The sequence below is a fragment of the Melanerpes formicivorus genome, unplaced genomic scaffold (genome assembly GCF_026170545.1).
Source record: "Melanerpes formicivorus ecotype bairdi unplaced genomic scaffold, bMelFor1.0.p_v2 SCAF_75, whole genome shotgun sequence".
Taxonomy (NCBI): Eukaryota; Metazoa; Chordata; class Aves; order Piciformes; family Picidae; genus Melanerpes; species Melanerpes formicivorus.
Genome location: NW_027142427.1, coordinates 204,542 through 224,093, shown reverse-complemented (window position 1 = coordinate 224,093; position 19,552 = coordinate 204,542). Strand labels below are relative to the sequence as shown.

The 19,552-nt window shown below is 49.7% G+C and overlaps 1 protein-coding gene across 3 annotated transcripts; it reads left to right on the top strand.

Moving 5' to 3' along the window:
* Positions 1-67: 67 nt before the first annotated feature.
* Positions 68-14,346, top strand: ATPAF1 (ATP synthase mitochondrial F1 complex assembly factor 1). 3 transcript variants are annotated; one of them, XM_068163819.1, is made up of 9 exons: positions 70-304; positions 627-735; positions 2,126-2,176; positions 2,910-2,972; positions 4,982-5,032; positions 8,234-8,281; positions 9,619-9,714; positions 11,028-11,135; positions 12,648-14,346. In XM_068163819.1, the coding sequence occupies exons 1-9, from the start codon at positions 102-104 to the stop codon at positions 12,840-12,842; spliced, it is 924 nt and encodes a 307-aa protein (XP_068019920.1). In that variant the 5' UTR covers positions 70-101; the 3' UTR covers positions 12,843-14,346. The 3 variants fall into 3 exon arrangements, with proteins under 3 accessions (XP_068019922.1, XP_068019921.1, XP_068019920.1); XM_068163821.1 differs by lacking the exon at positions 9,619-9,714 and having other exon boundaries at positions 68-304; XM_068163820.1 differs by lacking the exon at positions 8,234-8,281 and having other exon boundaries at positions 69-304.
* The last annotated feature ends 5,206 nt before the right edge of the window (positions 14,347-19,552 follow it).

The following is a 19,552-nucleotide window of genomic DNA, read 5'->3' as shown; positions in this document are numbered from 1 at the left end:
GGAACGGAGCGGCGGGGGCCGGGGCGGCGGAACGGAGCGGCGGGGCCGGGGCGGCGGAACGGAGCGGTGTGGCGGACGGACCGCGGGCGGAGGCGGGAGCCATGGCGGCGCCGCTGCTGCAGGCCTGCGGGCTGGGGGCAGCCCTGCGGAGCCGTGCTGCTCTCCGCCCGCTGGGGCTGCTGGCCCCGCCGTGCCGGGAGCTGGCCGGGCCGGGGCCGGGGCCGGGGCCGGGCTCGGGGGAGGCGGCGCTGGAGGAGAACCCTTTCTACGGGAAGTACCGGCACAAGATCCAGGAGCTGCGGAGGTGCAGCGGGCAGGGGAGCGCGGGGCCCTGGCGGGGAGGAACGGGGCAGGAGGGTGGCTGCCGGTGGTGGTGGTGGGCTGCCTTTGGGGCGTAGGGAGGTAATATTTCGGTTTGTGCCCTTCGTCTAGGCCCAACACTGCCTTGACATTCACGTGGAGCTGGCAAAGACAAAACGAGAAAGCCCTCTCCCGGCTTGATCAGCTTGATAAAGAGTTTTACTCATAAAACATGTTTTGTTTTGGAAGGGAGCACCCCACCAAGCAGTTATAAGGGCAGGACTGTGTTAATCACCCAGTATTGCAACCTCCCTCTCCCGATTCAGATCCAGTCCAGAGGTGTTTGAGTCCCGGATGGAAAAAAGAAGTGAAGTGAAAAAGCAGCCTGTGGGACGCTCCAAACAGGGAGAGTTTATCAGGTGCATGGAGGAAAAGGCAAGGCATGCTTATGGTCTTTGTAATTCACATATATTAAAGCTATAATGTCATAGTATCAGTCAGGGTTGGAAGGGACCACAATGATCATCTAGTTCCAACCCCCCTGCCATGGGCAGGGACACCCCACACTAGATCAGGCTGGCCAGAGCCTCATCCAGCCTGGGCTTAAACACCTCCAGGGATGGGGCCCCAACCACCTCCCTGGACAACCCATTCCAGGGCTTCACTACTCTTATGGTGAAGAACCTCCTCCTCATATCCAGCCCGAATCTCCCCACCTCCACAGTTATGTGGGATCAGCATAATGCTACAAACATACAGAGTCCCTGTTGAGTCACCAGGGGAAGTTTAGGATGGAGGTGAGGAGAAAGTTCTTCCCAGAAAGAGAGATTGGCCATTGGAATGTGCTGCCCAGGGAGGTGGTGGAGTCCCCATCCCTGGAGGTGTTCAAAAAGGGTTTGGATGTGGCACTTGAAGCCATGGTAGTCATGAGGTGTTGGGTGACAGGTTGGACTTGATGCTCTCTGAGGTCTTTTCTAACCTTATTGATTCTGTGAGTCTATCATTGATGAAGGGCCCCAGAATTTGGGGCTAATAGTTGGCTAAAAGTCTTGTTTGGTGTTTTGTAGTAGTAGTGTAGTATTTTGCCTTTTTTTTTTCTTTTTAATGTACTACAAACTCTGTACTTGAGGTCTTAAGGCTTTTATTAGTTGATTAGTTTGGCCAGATGGAATGACATGATACTGCATTTAGAAAGTTTTAGTGCAAGACAAGTGCTTGCTAATACTAGATCCAACATGCATAGTAGTTTGCTTTTAACTCTAAATTTCATAGAATCATAGAATCAGTAAGGTTGGAAAAGACCTCAGAGATCATCAAGTCCAACCTGTCACCCAACACCTCATGACTAACTAAACCATAGCTTCGAGTGCCACGTCCAATCCCTTTTTGAACACCTCCAGGGATGGGGACTCTACCACCTCCCTGGGCAGCACATTCCAATGGCTAACAACTCTTTCTGTGAAGAACTTTCTCCTCACCTCCAGCCTAAATTTCCCCTGGTGCAGCTTGAGACTGTGTCCTCTTGTTCTGGTGCTGGTTGCCTGGGAGAAGAGACCAACCCCCACCTGGCTACAACCTCCCTTCAGGTAGTTGTAGAGAGCATTAAGATCTCCCCTGAGCCTCCTCCTGGCCTTCAAGACCAGAAAGTATTAATGTGCATTGTTGCTCATCTTGTTTGCATTTCTCAGTCAATAATCTACTAAAAACTCCCTGCAGCAGTCAGTATCTTGAGGTTTCTGTCAGCAGGTGTGTTGTGTATGGCAAGAAAGGTAAATCAATGGCATGGAAGCATCAGCTCTGAAAACTAAAGAATATTTTCTTCTAGGCAGAAGGCTTGGGCACAAAGACATCAAAGGGAGGATTCACAAAGGATAAGGTAAGGGTTGTAAATTTAAGTGTTAGGGAGAGGATGTGCTCGTGAATCAAGGATATAAACTAACATATTGCAGCTATGAGTGCTTCAGCCAGGGGCTTCCTGACGTAAAATTGATGTTCCTTATGCTACACTTGGGTGTAATGGTTTTATTTACTACTGGTCTCATGTTCAGCCTTAAGCCTTCTGGCACTCTGGTTTTATTACCTTGTCCTTTCTCTCTTAGACCCTGGAAGTTCCTGCTGGTTAGATCTGTACCAAGTGCTGGTGGTAATAAATGGGAAGACTTAAGCAGCCTTAACAGCACATAAATACATTTCTAAAGATCAGCCAGCAGGGGGACAAGAGAATGTTTCTGTTCTCTTTCACAGCCTTGTGTCTTGGCAGGCATTCTGTGTAAATCTGCCAACAGAGCTTGTGTCAGATGGCTGAAGGTGAAAGGCTGCAGCACCTCATGCGGCTTCAGCGGAGATCTGCACAACTGGAGCAAAGGCTGTTCTGTGTCCTGACAGAATCTCCTCTGTTCTGCCTCAGTGTGTGTGAAGCCACTTCTCACTGTGTTGCTGCTTATGATTTACTGGCTTCTTTGGCAATTAAGAGGACTAAGCCACACTGTAAATTGAATCAAGTTCCTCTAGCTTGCCTGTGTTCTACATAATTGCATCCATTCACCCTGGATTCCCACGTGAATCAGAGAGCTGTCATCATGCCAGATTCCTTTTGCTTTCTCTTGCAGACCCTTGATTCAATCCTTAATGTTGAGATGGTGAAAGAGAAATCAGCAGAGGAGATAAAACAGGTGATGGATTTAAATAGAGCAAAGTTTGCTCCACAGCTCTGCTTAGTGTAGGAATCTGCATGTGAGGGTGGGAATCTTAACTTAGACTGAAAAATCCCATGGCTGTGGGTGTGTATAGAAAACATATTCCCATGCATGGCAGTGGTAGAGGTTAAAGTTTGCTCCATACAGTGAAGTCAACCCAGGTTGTACCCCTTTGATAAACAATACATCTAGGATAGGATAGGATAGGATAGGATAGGATAGGATAGGATAGGATAGGATAGGATAGGATAGGATAGGATAGGATAGGATAGGATAGGATAGACTTGATTGCTTAGAAACTGTCTCTACTGTAGTTCTTAGTGTTGGCATTTCATGTGTGGCAGTTGAATTTACATTAGCAGGCTCCTGTCAGGTTTGGAGCCAGGTGAAAGGAAATCCTAGCAGTAGCTTATATGGATTATGCTCCATCTGTTTTGCAGGAATAAAGCCAAAGCTTTTGCCACCTTGTACCTCTGTTTGTGTTCTTTGTCGTTCAGGTGACTCTGAACTCGTACTAAAGTTGGTTAGGGGAAGAAGGAGGTGGGTGGAACTGTTTCATTTGCTTGAAGAACAGTGTGAGTCAAGTTCCTCTCTCTTAATACCTGCTTGGCTTTGCACTTTATTCCCTCAAATGTAATAATAAGTCACATGTGTTGCACATTTCTGATGCAGCTGGAGTCAGATCTGGCTGGCTTTTCCCCTTATCATACAGGATGCCAAGAAACAGCTCATTTAAAGGGAGAAGCATACCTGAGGGAGCCTTCTGGCACAACTTAAAGAGCAGAAATCTAGCTACTTTCCTGATAGCTCAAGACTTACAGAGGTGGTTATGTGCTCTGCAGAGGATGATGTGTGACCTGTTGTAGCAGGGAGTTTATTTGGTAACTCAGGAGTTACCTTTGAGTTCCTCTGTTTCTCTTTCATACTGACAATTCTCATTATTCAGGAGGGACTGGGGAAGAGCATCTGAAAAAGTCCTGAACTCTGGGTTTTTACCTGTGTTTGTCCATTTATTAAGGACTTGGGAGTTTTCATGTAGATGTTGCCATCCTAGGATAGGATAGGATAGGATAGGATAGGATAGGATAGGATAGGATAGGATAGGATAGGATAGGATAGGATAGGATAGGATAGGATAGGATAGGATAGACCAGGTTGGAAGAGACCTTCAAGATGATTGTGTCCAACCTATCATCCAACACCACCTAAACAACTAACCCATGGCACGAAGCACCCCATCAAGTCTCCTCCTGAACACCTCCAGTGATGGTGACTCCACCACCTCCTTGGGCAGCCCATTCCAATGGGCAATCACTCTCTCTGTGTAGAACTTCCTCCTAACCTCCAGCCTAAACCTGCCCTGGTGCAGCCTGAGACTGTGTCCTCTTGTTCTGGTGCTGGTTGCCTGGGAGAAGAGACCAACCTCTGCCTGTCTACAACCCCCCTTAAGGTAGTTGTAGAGAGTAATAAGGTCACCCCTGAGTCTCCTCCAGGCTAAGCAGCCCCAGCTCCCTCAGCCTCTCCTCATAGGGCTGTGCTCCAAACCCCTCCCCAGCTTCGTTGCCCTTCTCTGGACATGTTCCAGCAACTCAACCTCCTTCCTAAACTGAGGGGCCCAGAACTGGACACAGGACTCAAGGTGTGGCCTAACCAGTGCAGTGTACAGGGGCAGAATGACCTCCCTGCTCCTGCTGGCCACACTGTTCTTGATGCAGGCCAGGATGCCACTGGCCCTCCTGGCTGCCTGGGCACACTGCAGGCTCATGTTCAGCCTACTACCAACCAGTACCCCCAGGTCCCTTTGTGCCTGGCTGCTCTCCAGCCACTCTGACCCCAGCCTGTAGCACTGCAAAGCCAATCAGGCTTGACTAAATAATGGTTTCTCAAAGTGCTTAGAGCTGTTAGTGGACAAGTTGACTAATTTTTAAAGCCTTTAGTAGTATTGCTTGATTTGAACTGTGTCTCATCTCCTTTGTTTCCTGCAGATTTGGCATCAATACTTTTCTGCAAAGGATACAGTTTATGCTGTTATTCCTGTAAGTAGTTCTCCTCTGGTTATACATTTGATAGGCCAGTGTGCAAAGTTTCCCTTTCTAACTGTGGTTCTGTTACTTTTGCAAGCAGTCATTGAAGGAAAATCTGCTTTCAAGAGCAAACTTTCCTTCTGGACTGAGTGATTCTGTTGTCCCAGATAAAGACTTTTGTTTCCAAAAATATTTATCCCATTTTTGTCCCTCACTTACATCAGTCTCTGTGAAGCCAGTACTTGTTTTCTGCACTCCTGGCTTGAATTCCCAGGCATTTTTTATTGGGAATACTTAGTACTCCTTCCAGGGCCCTAGGATGTATTAAGGAAGCATTAAGAATAGAATAGAATTAACCAGGTTGGAAGAGACCTTTGAGATCATCGAGTCCAACCTATCACCTGACACCATCTAACCAACTATACCATGGCACCAAGTGCCTCATCCAGTCTCTTCTTAAACACCTCCAGTGATGGTGACTCCACCACCTCCCCAGGCAGCACATTCCAGTGGGCAATAACTCTGGGAAGAATTTCTTCCTCACCTCCAGCCTAAACCTTCCCTGGTGCAGCCTGAGACTGTGTCCTATTGTTCTGGTGCTGGTTGCCTGGGAGAAGAGGGCAACCCCCACCAGGCTACAACCTCCCTTCAGGTAGTTGTAGACAGCAAGAAGGTCTCCCCTGAGCCTCCTCTTCTCCAGGCTAAGCAGCCCCAGCTCCCTCAGCCTCTCCTCACAGGGCTGTTCTCCAAACCCCTCCCCAGCTTTGTTGCCCTTCTCTGGACACCTTCCAGCAGCTCAACATCTTTCCTAAACTGAGGGGCCCAGAACTGGACACAGGACTCAAGGTGTGGCCTAACCAGTGCTGAGTACAGGGACACAATGACCTCCCTGCTCCTGCTGGCCACACTGTTCCTGATACAGGCCAGGATGCCATTGGCCTTCTTGGCCACCTGGGCACACTGCAGGCTCATGTTCAGCCTACTATCAACCAGCACCCCCAGGTCCCTCTCTGCCTGGCTGCTCTCCAGCCACTCTGACCCCAGCCTGTAGCACTGCATGGGGTGGTTGTGGCCAAAGTGTAGAATCCAGCACTTAGATGTGTTCAATCTCATGCCCTTGGACTCTGTCCATCTATCCAGCCTGTCAAGGTCCCTTTGTGTTTGTATTTTCACATCATTTTTCCTCAGAGTTCCTCATTTCTTCCCCCTGGGGCCTGCAGCACAGACTGCTCACCCAAGTTTCATGTGGCAGTCATAGAGCACTTGGCTCATAACTTGCACGTGGCTAATCACTTCTGACTTTGGTACCTCTGAAATTATTGGCAGTGCTCTCTTTCATTGAGAGAGTGTGTGGTGCTTCCTGTGATAAGATCATGCTTCCCATTCCTGATGGCTTTACCAGGTGTTAATTGTTGTTAATCTGTATTAGGCTGAAGGAGTTGTTCCTGCTTTGGGGATTTCTTTCTCTTCTTTGTCCCAGAGTCTCTGTGTGATTGGGGATCTCTTACATCTCTCTTTTCACAGCTGGCCACAAACTGTGTGTTCCTTGAGCTCTTGAAACTTCATTTAGATCCAGGGTCTGGTGTGCAATTGTTCTTGACCCTTTGAGCTGCAAGTGGAGTCAGTGAGAGGCAGCATTGGAAACGTATGAGGCGCTGGATGCTCTGAAAGTGACGACATGGGGTTTGAAGTCAAGCAGCTTCGTGTCTCAGTTTTCCCAGTGGTGTGGAGGTTGTGAAAATAGTTTGAAATTGCACATTTGCTGTAGCAGAGGGCCACAGCCAGGGACTCCAGTTAAAATGATGGAGGCCTTGCATTAGTGGGGCTGGCACTGTGCTTGGGTGCACAGGTTTAAAGGAGCTTTGGAAGATTCTAAGGCTTGAATGCAAACCAAATCCTAAGCACATTAGGAAGTAGTCCATGGTGTCATCAGGGGAGGGTTAAAAAAACATGTCTTTTGCCAGAAGATTCCTTTGGCTGGGAGAAGGGCCTCCCATAATTCATAATAATGCATCAGGAGAAGTGTGGCTAGCAGGTCGAGGGAGGTGATCCTCCCCCTCTACTCAGCCCTGGTGAGACCCCACCTGGAGTACTGTGTCCAGTTCTGGAGCCCCTATTACAAGAGGGATGTGGAGGTGCTGGAACGTGTCCAGAGAAGGGCCACGAGGATGATCAGAGGGCTGGAGCACCTCTCCTATGAGGACAGACTGAAGGAGTTGGGGCTGTACAGTCTGCAGAAGAGAAGGCTCCGAGGTGACCTAATTGTCGCCTTCCAGTATCTGGATTCTCAGGATCTCAGGTAGTGATAGGACTAGGGGGAATGGAATGAAGCTGGAGGTGGGGAGATTCAGGCTGGATGTGAGGAGGAGGTTCTTCACCATGAGAGTGGTGAAACCCTGGAATGGGTTGTCCAGGGAGGTGGTCGAGGCCCCGTCCCTGGGGGTGTTTAAGAGCAGGCTGGATGAGGCTCTGTCCAGCCTGATCTAGTGTGGGGTGTCCCTGCCCATGGCAGGGAGGTTGGAACTAGATGATCCTTGTGGTCCCTTCCAACCCTGAATGAAACTATGAAACTATGAAACTATGAAACTATGAATTCTTGAGTGCTCCAAAGCACACATGGGGGAATTTCATGTTGATGAAGGGCATATGTTTTCTTTCCTGAACACCTTAGAGCAGGGACTAATAATGCGGTGCTGGGAAGAGAAGAGCAGGCAAAAGGCTTGGGGACACACAAGGGAACACATGAATGAGGTTGCCAGGTTTCATCAGCCATGACCAAATGAGTTTATGGGTTTCATATAAACCTCAGTCTGTTGTTACAGTGAATATCTGGGCTGCATTTTAATAGTGAAGAACAGATGACGGTGATGCAAAATCCACAGGTCGGGGCCAGAGATACGTCATCGTGCTCAGCTGTTGGCACTGCATGACACAGTGGAGCTATTACTGACAGGGGATTTAATGTAAGCCTGAAATGTTGGGCCTCCAGGGAATAAAGCTTTCAACCCAGGGAGCTTGCTGCTGCACCTCAGAAACAGCAGTGTTAAAAAACAGGACTGGGGAGGAAATGCAGCGTTCCGTGCACTTGTTAGCTGTTCCCACGGTGAGGCCTGCTGTAGATGGAAGTTGTCCCCTGCACTGCTTAATGGTTATGAATAACTGCATCCACAGTTGTGCTATGAAAACTGAGTTTCTTTTTCTCCTTCCCCAAAGGCAGAGAAGTTTGATCTAATGTGGAAGAGAGCCCAGAGCTGTCCATCGGTATGTATGGCAGAGCCTCGCAGTGCGTATCAGGCAGGGTTGGAAGGGACCGCAAGGATCATCTAGTTCCACCCCCCCTGCCTTGGGCAGGGACACCCCACACTAGATCAGCCTGGCCAGAGCCTCATCCAGCCTGGGCTTGAACACCTCCAAGGATGGGGCCCCAACCACCTCTCTTGACAACCCATTCCAGGGCTTCACCACTCTCATGGGGAAGAACTTCCTCCTCACATCCAGCCTGAATCTCCCCACCTCCAGCTTCATTCCATTCCCCCTAGTCCTATCACTACCTGAGATCCTGAGAAGTCCATCCCCAGCCTTCCTGTAGGCCCCCTTCAGATACTGCAAGGCCACAATTAGGTTACCTCAGAGCCTTCTCTTCTCCAGACTGAACAGCTCCAACTCCTTCAGTCTGTCCTCATAGGAGAGGTGCTCCAGCCCTCTGCTCATCCTTGTGGCCCTTCTCTGGACACCTTCCAGCACCTCCAGATCCCTCTTGTAATAGGGGCTCCAGAACTGGAGGCAGTACTCCAGGTGGGGTCTACCCAGAGCTGAGTAGAGGGGGAGAATCACCTCCCTTGACCTGCTGGCCACACTTCTCCTGATGCAGCCCAGGATCTGATTGGCTTTGTGGGCTGCAAGTGCACACTGAGAGCTCCTGTTGAGCTTTTTGTCCCTCAGCACCCCCAAGTCTCTCTCCTCAGGGCTAGTTTCCAGCCAGTCACTGCCCAGCCTGGATTTGTGCCTGGGGTTGCCTCGACCCAGATGCAGGACTCTGCACTTGCTCTTGTTGAACCTCCTGAGGTTGGCTTGTGCCCACCTCTCCAGCCTGTCCAGGTCCCTCTGGATGGCCTCCCTTCCCTCCAGCGTGTCTGCTGCACCACACAGCTTGGTGTCATCAGCAACATTGCTGAGGGTGCACTCGATGCCGTAGCACATAGCTGTGCTGTATTTCTCCTCTTTAGAGTCTATAATTCATCAACCTTTGACCCTCCTGTATTCAGACTTGTTATCAGATAAAAGCAATGGCTTTTCATATGTATTACACAGTCTGACCTAGCTATTGGATCCCTAGATGTAGGACTCAGAAGTGAGAGCACAGTGTCTCCCAGGGAACAGAGTTGGTACATGCCTTTGTTTTCCATTAATTGATGTCTTGTGGTTAAGTCTCTTCTCTGCAGTGCTGGGATGAGAAGTGAGTTAGGCCAGCTTCAATGATGTTCCCACATATATCTCCTTGTTACCTTGTGGTTTGTGCTGCAGGCTGCTACGTCATGAGCATCATTTTATGCTGTAAAAGGGAGAATTGCTGTGTTGTTCTTATCATTTCTCTGCAGTTTTTATATGCTTTGCCAAGAAAAGAAGGCTATGAGTTCTTTGTGGGGCAATGGTCAGGAACAGAGCTGCACTTTACTTCCCTAATAAACATTCAGGTGAGTGGTTAAACTCAAGGCCAAAAATGGCTTAGGATCTAGAAATGTTCCATGTCAGCATCTTGCAATATGTGTGTTGTTTGCTAGATGGCTTCACAACCAGGTTTTCTATCTTAATTTGAATTAGCAGGTAAGAGATCTCATTAGGCATAAACTCTGATCCAGGCTGGATGTGGCTCTGAGCAACCTGATGTAGGTGTCCCTGTCCATAGCAGGGGGGTTAGAACTAGATAATCCTTGAGGTCCCTTCCAACCCTTTGATTCTTAATTATGGGTAGACTAGACTAGACCAGACCAGATCAGACCAGGTTGGAAGAGACCTTTGAGATCATCGAGTCCAACCCATCATCCAACACCATCTAATCAACTAAACCATGGCACCAAGCATCCCATCAAGTCTCCTCCTAAACACCTCCAGTGATGGTGACTCCACCACCTCCCTGGGCAGCCCATTCCAATGGCCAATCTCTCTTTGTGGGAAGAATTTCTTCCTAACATCCAACCTAAACCTCCCCTGGTGCAGCTTGAGACTGTGTCCTCTTGTTCTGGTGCTGGTTGCCTGGGAGAAGAGACCAACCCCCACCTGGCTACAACCTCCCTTCAGGTAGTTGTAGAGAGCAATAAGGTCTCCCCTGAGCCTCCTCTTCTCCAGGCTAAGCAACCCCAGCTCCCTCAGCCTCTCCTCACAGAGCTGTGCTCCAAACCCTTCCCCAGCTTTGTTGCCCTTCTCTGGACACGTTCCAGCAACTCAACATCCTTCCTAAACTGAGGGGCCCAGAACTGGACACAGGACTCAAGGTGTGGCCTAACCAGTGCTGAGTACAGGGACACAATGAATTCCCTGCTCCTGGTGGCCACACTGTTCCTGATGCAGGCCAGGATGCCATTGGCCTTCTTGGCCAGCTGGGCACACTGCAGCTCATATGTATGTATAAGTATTAAGTGTCTCTCCAGTGTAAAGGAGAGTGAGGTAGAAGTCAGCTAGTCACAAAACAAAGGCAAGAGCCAAGCTTTTTAGATCTTCTTCTGCCAAATCCCAGTGGGTACTGTAAGGTGAAACATCTTGCTGAAAACTCTGGGATCTTTCAAATGTAAAATGGTCTTCAGGAAAAGCCCAGCCTAACCCTCCAAATCCTTTGTTTTCTGTAGATGCAAGGAATAATGAGCTTTGAATTAGAAGTGACCCTTAAGCCCTGCAAAAATGACTGCTTCCATAGCAGTTTATACTCCAAAGTTTTGTAATCAAGCTGCCAAATCTGCAGTAGAGCTGAAATTCTTTATGGGCTACTGACAGGTTTCTTTACCTCATTCAGACCCAAGGTGAAGCTGCTCCTAGCCAGCTGGTCTTGTACCACTACCCTGAGCTGCAGAAGGAAAAAGGGATAGTACTCATGACAGCAGAAATGGACTCCAAGTTCCTGGTAAGAGAAATCTGCTCATTAGCTTCCTTCCTTTGCTGCTGCAACTTCACCTTCAGCTTTGACTTCAAGCCAGACTGGAGTCTTCAAAAGGCTGTTCCCCATAGAAGGGGGAAATCTTACTAGACTTCATGAACCTAATCTACTTAATACTAAGGAAAGCTAGGAGGGAACAATCAGTACTTTGGCTGGCTGGTGATTTCAGCTTCTGCATCCTTGAATTCTTTGTTGCAGTTTGATTCTTACTTTGGCTGGTTGCAGTTTGTTCTTTCATTCTCACATTGAATACATTAAATTCTTACCTGTGGTATTGTAGTTTGTTGTTGTAAAAGAAAGGATGGAATGGAATCAAGGTTGAAATGAAAGCTGTTGACACCTGCCAGCAAGTTTTGAAGCTTGTTAGTACTTGTCAAAGTCAGGAGCCCTCCAGAGCAGTGTGCTGGGGTTCTGCCTGCCTTTGCTGGTTTCTCTGTGTGGGTGTGCTGCTATTTGCATGTCTGTAATAGCCTGGTGCTAGGACTAAGAGCACCAGGGATTGTACTGGTGGAACCAGATAACTCAGCATCCCACCTCTAACTGACCTACTTGTACCACTTCTGAAACAGTAATGCACTTGCCCTCTTGTATCTCAGGGCAAACAATCAATCTTTGCAAATGGGTCAACTGTCAGAAGGGAAAGAGGAGACTTTGGTGCATCTTCTGTGCCACAGAGTGGGCAGGGATTATGAAAGACACACTTTACCTCTGAGGTGTCTGCTCAGCAGGAGGGTAGTTTAAGGACATGCTGCTAAAGTGTCTGAAGTGGGTCAGGAAGGAGAGGGAGGTGGTTTTTAAGAGATTGGTTAAACTGAGGTGACTTGGAATTGAGTCACTCAGTGAGCAGCACTTGCAGCCTTTCAGCTGCTGAAGAGCCTCTTGCAGTGGCAAACTGTGGCAGTTTAGGCTGGGTGCCTCCTGTTGTAAGTTACACCTCTGGTGTTCCAAGTGTCCAGCCCAGGAGGTGGACACAGGAAACAGCTTATTTCATACCCATAAGTCCTGTGCCCTTAAGTCCATCTGCAAAGTCATTCTCTTCCTCTCTCTCCCCTCTCTGCTCCTGTGGGGTAATGGTCAGGGAGTATCTCAAGGCCTCTAATGCCAGGAGGAGAAAGGAGAGATGTGGGGGGGGTGCAGTCTCAGGCCTGGACAGTCTGAGACTAGCCAAGGAGTGGGGGGGGGGGGGGAAGAAAAAGCCCTGGGGGTTTGGGTATACCCTCAGGTGGGGAGAAGGGAAGTGTTGGAGGCCTTTGGGTGTGCTGTAAGGGACTCTGTGTGCTTTGGGATCCTTCACCACTGTAAACCGCTGAAGTGCTCTTCCGTTTCAGCTTTCCATCCCTGCTGCAATCCATCAGCGTGAGTGTCGCTCTTCTGCCCCTCTCTCAGGGGCAGCAGAGGATCTGTCCAGCCTCAAACCAGGACAGAAACTCAAAACAGGACAAAAGCTCATGGCAACACTGTCTTTGTTTTAACTCCCAGGTGGTCCACGAGGCGCAGTGCTTGGCGAATCAGGTGTCGCTCTTCTACGCCACGGAGCGTTCCGAGACCTACGAGCTAGTGGAGACCTTCAACCACAGATCTAGCGAGTTCAAATACATGGCAGTCATAGCAGAGCTTGAGCAAAGTGGGCTTGGAAGAGAACTGAGGCCCAGCCAGGCTTCTGACAAGTCCTAGAGCCTGGCTTGCAGGTGAAGAGAGCCAGCAGCAGGCAGGTGTTTTCCTGCCTCTTGTTCCAGTTGGGCTACAGGAATAGAATAAACCTTTATTTAGAATAGAATAAACCAAACCAGGCTGGAAGAGACCTTCAAGATCATTGTGTCCAACCCATCAACCAATCCAACCCACCTGAACAACTAACCCATGGCACCAAGCACCCCATCAAGTCTCCTCCTGAACACCTCCAATGATGGTGACTCCACCACCTCCCCGGGCAGCCCATTCCCATGGGCAATCACTCTCTCTGTATAGAACTTCTTCCTAACATCCAGCCTGAACCTCCCCTGGCACAGCCTGAGACTGTGTCCTCTTGTTCTGGTGCTGGCTGCCTGGGAGAAGAGACCAACATCCACCTGTCTACAACCTCCCTTCAGGTAGTTGTAGAGAGTGATAAGGTCACCCCTGAGCCTCCTCTCCTCCAGGCTAAGCAACCCCAGCTCCCTCAGTCTCTCCTCACAGGGCTGTGTTCCAAACCCCTCACCAACTTTGTTGCCCTTCTCTGGACTCCAGCAAGTCAACCTCCTTCCTAAACTGAGAGGCCCAGAACTGGACACAGGACTCGAGATGTGGCCTAACCAGTGCAGTGTACAGGGGCAGAATGACCTCCCTGCTCCTGCTGGCCACACTGTTCCTGATCCAGGCCAGGATGCCATTGGCCCTCTTGGCCACCTGGGCACACTGCAGGCTCATGTTCAGCCTACCATCGACCAGCACCCCCAGGTCCCTCTCTGCCTGGCTGCTCTCCAGCCACTCTGACCCCAGCCTGTAGCACTGCATGGGGTTGTTGTGGCCAATGTGCAGAACCCAGCACTTGGATGTGTTCAATCTCATGCCCTTGGACTCTGCCCATCTGTCCAGCCTGTTGAGGTCTCTGTAGAGCCTCTCTATCCTCCAGCAGATGAACTCCTGCCCCCAGCTTGGTGTCATCAGCAAATTTACTGATGATGGACTCAATGCCCTCATCCAGATCATCAGTAATGATGTTAAAGAGCACGGGGCCCAGGAGTGTGATAGCCAAGCCTGCTTGGCACTGATGTAAAGATGAGGGCTTGGGCCATTTAAACAAGAGTAATGCATTACCTAAAGGGAGCCCTGTACTTCCAGGCTAACTTTACCAGAATGGGCAGTTTGCCCATCCTGTAACTCCCTGCTGCATGCTGTGCTTATGGAAGCTGAAATAAATGGGCAGAAGTGGAGCTGTGTAATGGACTGTGGTGGCATCAGGAGAGGGAGAACAATCAATATTTCTTCTCAGTAAACACTTCTGCAGTGCCCTCCACCATTATAATTGCATGGTCCATTGCTTTTTTTTCAGCTGTGTGGAATTTGTACAGGCTTGTCCATCAAGAAAAAAGGAGAGGACTGATGGCCATGAACAGACTCCTCTGTGTCATTTAGTCTGAGGTTCCTCAGGCAGATGTTCTATTCAGGATTAAAAACCAGGGTGACTTCTTTTCTGGGAGTTTTGGCCTTCTGAATTGACTTACTAATGTTGGCCTCTTGCTGTGTTTCTGTCTTGGGTTATGAACACTGCTTTATTTTTCTCTATTTTTGCTTTATAACACTGATTTTCAGACTGGTATCTAGTCAGCCTCCTCTACACAGGGTGTATATGAAGGGATAGAAAATAGCTCTTGTTGCCATTTCAGGAAGGGACTGCCATAGAATGATAGAATTGTTAGGGTTGGAAGGGACCTCAAGGATCATCCAGTTCCAAACCCCCTGCCATGGGCAGGGACTCCTCACACTACATCAGCCTGCTCAGAGCCACATCCAGCCTGGCCTTCAAAACCTCCAGGGATGAGGCTTCCACCACCTCCCTGGGCAACCTGTGCCAGTGTCTCATGGTATCATAGTATCAGTCAGGGTTGGAAGGGACCACAAGGATCATCTAGTTCCAACCCCCCTGCCATGGGCAGGGACACCCCACACTACATCAGCCTGGCCAGAGCCTCATCCAGCCTGGGCTTAAACACCTCCAGGGACAGGGCCTCAACCACCTCCCTGGACAACCCATTCCAGGGCTTCACCACTCTCATGGGGAAGAACTTCCTCCTCACCTCCAGCCTGAATCTCCCCACCTCCAGCTTCATTCCATTCCCCCTAGTCCTATCACTACCTGAGATCCTGACAAGTCCCTCCCCAGCCTTCCTGTAGGCCCCCTTCAGATACTGGAAGGCCACAATTAGGTCACCTCAGAGCCTTCCCTTCTCCAGACAGAACAGCCCCAACTCCTTCAGTCTGTCCTCATAGGAGAGGAGCTCCAGCCCTCTGATCATCCTCGTGGCCCTTCTCTGGACACCTTCCAGCACCTCCAGATCCCTCTTGCAATAGGGGCTCCAGACTTCTCCCTAAAATCTAATCTGAATTTACCCATTTCTATTTTTGCTCCATTCCCCCTAGTCCTGTCACTCCCTGACACCCTAAAAAGTCCCTCCCCAGCGTTGTTGTAGGCCCCCTTCAGACACTGGAAGGCTACAGTCCATAATAAAAGCAAGGTGGAGTGGCATAGTAACAGAGGGAGGCACCAAGTGGTTTCTCACTTGATAAGTGAAAAAAAGGGTTGGCATGAATATGCACTGCTGCTTTCACACAGCAGTGCTGGGAAGGTGCTGGCTTTATGGGCTGCAGCAGGTTTTGTTCTCTAAACCTGCCTTCAACAGGAGAATGCCAAAGCATTCATGCTTCAAGCTTCTCTTGTTTTCATTCCCAGCAGAGGCAGCCAGTGTGTCTGTGGACAGGGCAGACCACAGCAGTGTGATGTGCAGCCTGCCTGTCGATTACCAGCACAGCACCACTGCACAGGCAGACAGAGGACAGCAGGGAGCTGCTCAGGAGCAGTGCTGAAATGTTTCCCATATCCACATCAGATCTTTGGTACTAACTAGCACTTAGCACTAATTAGAAATAGCGAGGCCAGCAGGAGCAGGGAAGTCATTCTGCCCCTGCACTGAGCTCTGGTTAGGCCACAGCCTGAGTGCTGTGTCCAGTTCTGGGCTCCTCAATTTAAGAAGGACACTGAGACACTTGAATGTGTCCAGACAAGGGCAAGGAGGCTGGGGCACAGCCCTGTGAGGAGAGGCTGAGGGAGCTGGGGTTGCTTAGCCTGGAGAAGAGGAGGCTCAGAGGAGACCTTATTGCTCTCTACAACTACCTGAAGAGAGGTTGTAGCCAGGTGGGGGTTGGTCTCTTCTCTCAGGCAGCCAGCACCAGAACAAGAGGACACAGTCTCAAGCTGTGCCAGGGGAGGTTTAGGCTGGAGGTGAGGAGAAAGTTCTTCCCAGAAAGAGTAATTGGCCATTGGAATGTGCTGCCCGGGGAGGTGGTGGAGTCCCTGTCCCTGGAGGTGTTGAAAAACAGATTAGACGTGACACTTGAAGCCATGGTTTAGTAGTCATGAGGTGTTGGGTGATAGGTTGGACTTGATGATCTCTGAGGTCTTTTCCAACCTGGTGTTGATTCTATGATTCTATGATCTGTTAGCCTCCAGGCCACATTATGCCTTTCCATCAGCCTGCTGTAGCTGGCAAGCATTCCCTTCTTTTGCCAAAGAAATGGAGGCAAGAAGGGCACTCAACTTTTCTCTCTTTTAGAGGAAGACCAGCTTTTTGGGCAGGCCTCGTAGCAGATTTTCTGCACTACTCATAACCATGATCTGATGTGGAGGTTTGGTGAGTTATGCAGTGCCCTTACACAATCTGCTTGTGAGTGTAACTGTAGGGCTCTGTGGATAGAATACTCACTCTCACCCTGCACTTTCTCTGCCCATCCTTTGGACATGAACAGTGTTCAGCTAAGCACTAATGGGAGATAGTAAGGTTTTACTGTTGGGCTCTATGTTAGCAGCAACTCCTGTAGAATGGAATGGAATAGAATAGAGTAGAGTAGGGATGGGATAGGGTAGAGTAGGTATAGAATGGAATGGAATGGAATGGAATGGAATGGAATGGAATGGAATGGAATGGAATGGAATGGAATTAACCAGGTTGGAAGAGACCTTTGAGATCGAGTCCAACCTATCACCCAGCACCATCTAATCAACTAAACCATGGCACCAAGCACCCCATCCAGTCTCTTCCTAAACATCTCCAGTGATGGTGACTCCACCACCTCCCTGGGCAGCACATTCCAATGGCCAATCACTCTTGTTGGGAAGAACTTCTTCCTAACATCCAGCCTGAACCTCCCCTGGTGCAGCTTGAGACTGTGTCCTCTTGTTCTGGTGCTGCTTGCCTGGGAGAAGAGACCACTCCTCACCTGTCTACAAGCTCCCTTCAGGTAATTGTAGAGAGCAAGAAGGTCTCCCCTGAGCCTCCTCTCCTCCAGGCTAAACAACCCCAGCTCCCTCAGCCTCTCCTCATAGGGCTTGTGCTCCAAACCCCTCCCCAGCTTTACAGTATCACTAAGGATGGAAGAGACCTCAAAGATCATCGAGTCCAACCTGTTGCCCTTCGTTGCCCTTCTCTGGACACCTTCCAGCAACTCAACATCTTTCCTAAACTGAGGGGCCCAGAACTGGACACAGGACTCAAGGTATGTTGGGTGTGAACTCCTGCCTGTTCAGGGAATGAGAAGATGTTTTCAGCAGAGGCACATCTTCTCCTAGAGCTTTGTGAGGAGATAGCCCTGTTCCCTGGCAATGTCTTCTTTTTGTTTCCCATTGTGTAGGCTCTGTGAGCCTGTGAGTAGCAGGGGACTGATAGGAGATGTAGATAGAGCTCTTAGAATCTGAGCAGCAAATCACCTTTATTAAAGAGCCTTCCTCCCTTTTATAGCCTTTGTGCTCCCTTTATCATTTTCTCTTGGCTGAAATAAGGGTAGTTTTGATTCATTATTGGCTTCCTGCTTCAAAGAAGTCAGAGTTACCATATTCATTCTTTTAATGCAGCTATAATGTAACATCCCTGGATGAGTAATGGGCAACAGGAGTGAAATTCAAGCCCTCCAAATCTGCACCTCAGCCTGTTTCTGAGTTTAAAAGGCCAGGGTTTCTGGAGTTATGCTGTAGCAGTCCCTACCTGTGCTTCTGAGTGTGGCTTCTTCAATCCATCAGGTGATTAATCCCAAGGCAGGATCTTCTCCAGGGGTTTAAGACAGGAAGAAATGGCCAAGGCAAGAAAAGGGAAACATTCTTCCATGCATTGGAACAATTTCTAAGTAAGACTGAAACTGAACAGTCCACATTGATCATACAGCCTGGAGCCATGTGGCAAAAGGGAGCATTTTCTGATCCTGACAGAGGTGGCATGGACTGATGAAGGGAGCAAGGGCTTGTTTCTGCAGGCACAGTCATTTCCTTTGGTGCCACAGCCAGCTGGCAGCCAGGCACTAGTGGTGTCCCCCAGGGGTCAGTGCTGGGCCCCAGCCTGTTCAATATCATTACTGATGATCTGGATGAGGGGATTGAGTCCATCATCAGTAAGTTTGCAGATGACAGCAAGCTGGGGGCAGGAGTTGATCTGTTTGAGGGTGGGAGGGCTCTGCAGAGGGACCTTGACTGACTGGACAGATGGGCAGAGTACAGGGGCATGAGATTTAACACATCTAAGTGCTAGGTTCTACACATTGGCCACAACAACCCCATGCAGTGCTACAGGCTGGGGTCAGAGTGGCTGGAGAGCAGCCAGGCAGAGAGGGACCTGCGGGTACTGGTTGGTAGTAGGCTGAACAGGAGCCAGCGTTGTGCCCAGGTGGCCAAGAAAGCCAATGGCATCCTGGCCTGCATCAGGAACAGTGTGGCCAGCAGGAGCAGGGAAGTCATTCTCCCCCTGTACTCAGCACTGGTCAGGCCACACCTTGAGTCCTGTGTCCAGTTCTGGGCCTCTCAGTTCAGCAAAGATGTTGAGTTGCTGGAACGAGTCCAGAGAAAGGCAACAAAGCTGGGGAGGGGCTTGGAGGAGAGGCTGAGGGAGCTGGGGTTGCTTAGCCTGGAGGAGAGGAGGCTCAGGGGAGACCTTATTGCTCTCTACTACTACCTGAAGGGAGGTTGTAGCCAGGTGGGGGTTGGTCTCTTCTCCCAGGTGACCAGCACCAGAACAAGAGGACACAGTCTCAAGCTGCACCAGGGGAGGTTTAGGCTGGAGGTTAGGAAGAATTTCTTCCCAGAGAGAGTGATTGGCCATTGGAATGTGCTGCCCAGGGAGGTGGTGGAGTCACCATCACTGGAGGTGTTTAGGAGGAGACTGGATGGGGTGCTTGGTGCCATGGTTTAGTTATTAGATGGTGTTGGGTGATAGGCAACCTGGTTATTTCTATTCTATTCTATTCTATTCTACTCTACTCTACATGTTAACCCCAGTGTGGGATAGGATGAGATGACTTAGCACAGAAGTGACTGACTTGTATCAATGATCTGCTGCTGGATTACATCACCCCAAGGAGCAAAGCACTGTGGAATGGCAGGGAGATAACAGAGGGTTAACAAACCTGGAAGTTCCACACCTGCCTGGGAGGTATTCCCAGCTCTGCTGCTGGGCTTGGGGTTTGCTGCAGCTCCAGGAGGTGTTCCTGCTGTGTTTTCTCCAGGAGGCCAGTTTGATGGACTGCTGCACTGAAGTGCTGTTGTGAGCCTGGAAGCTTCAGACAGCTATTTCCTCCTGTGTGCTCTGTATGTATGCCATGCAGGAATCCAGATTGTAGGAGCAGATGGCCTGCTAGTCTGAGATGCT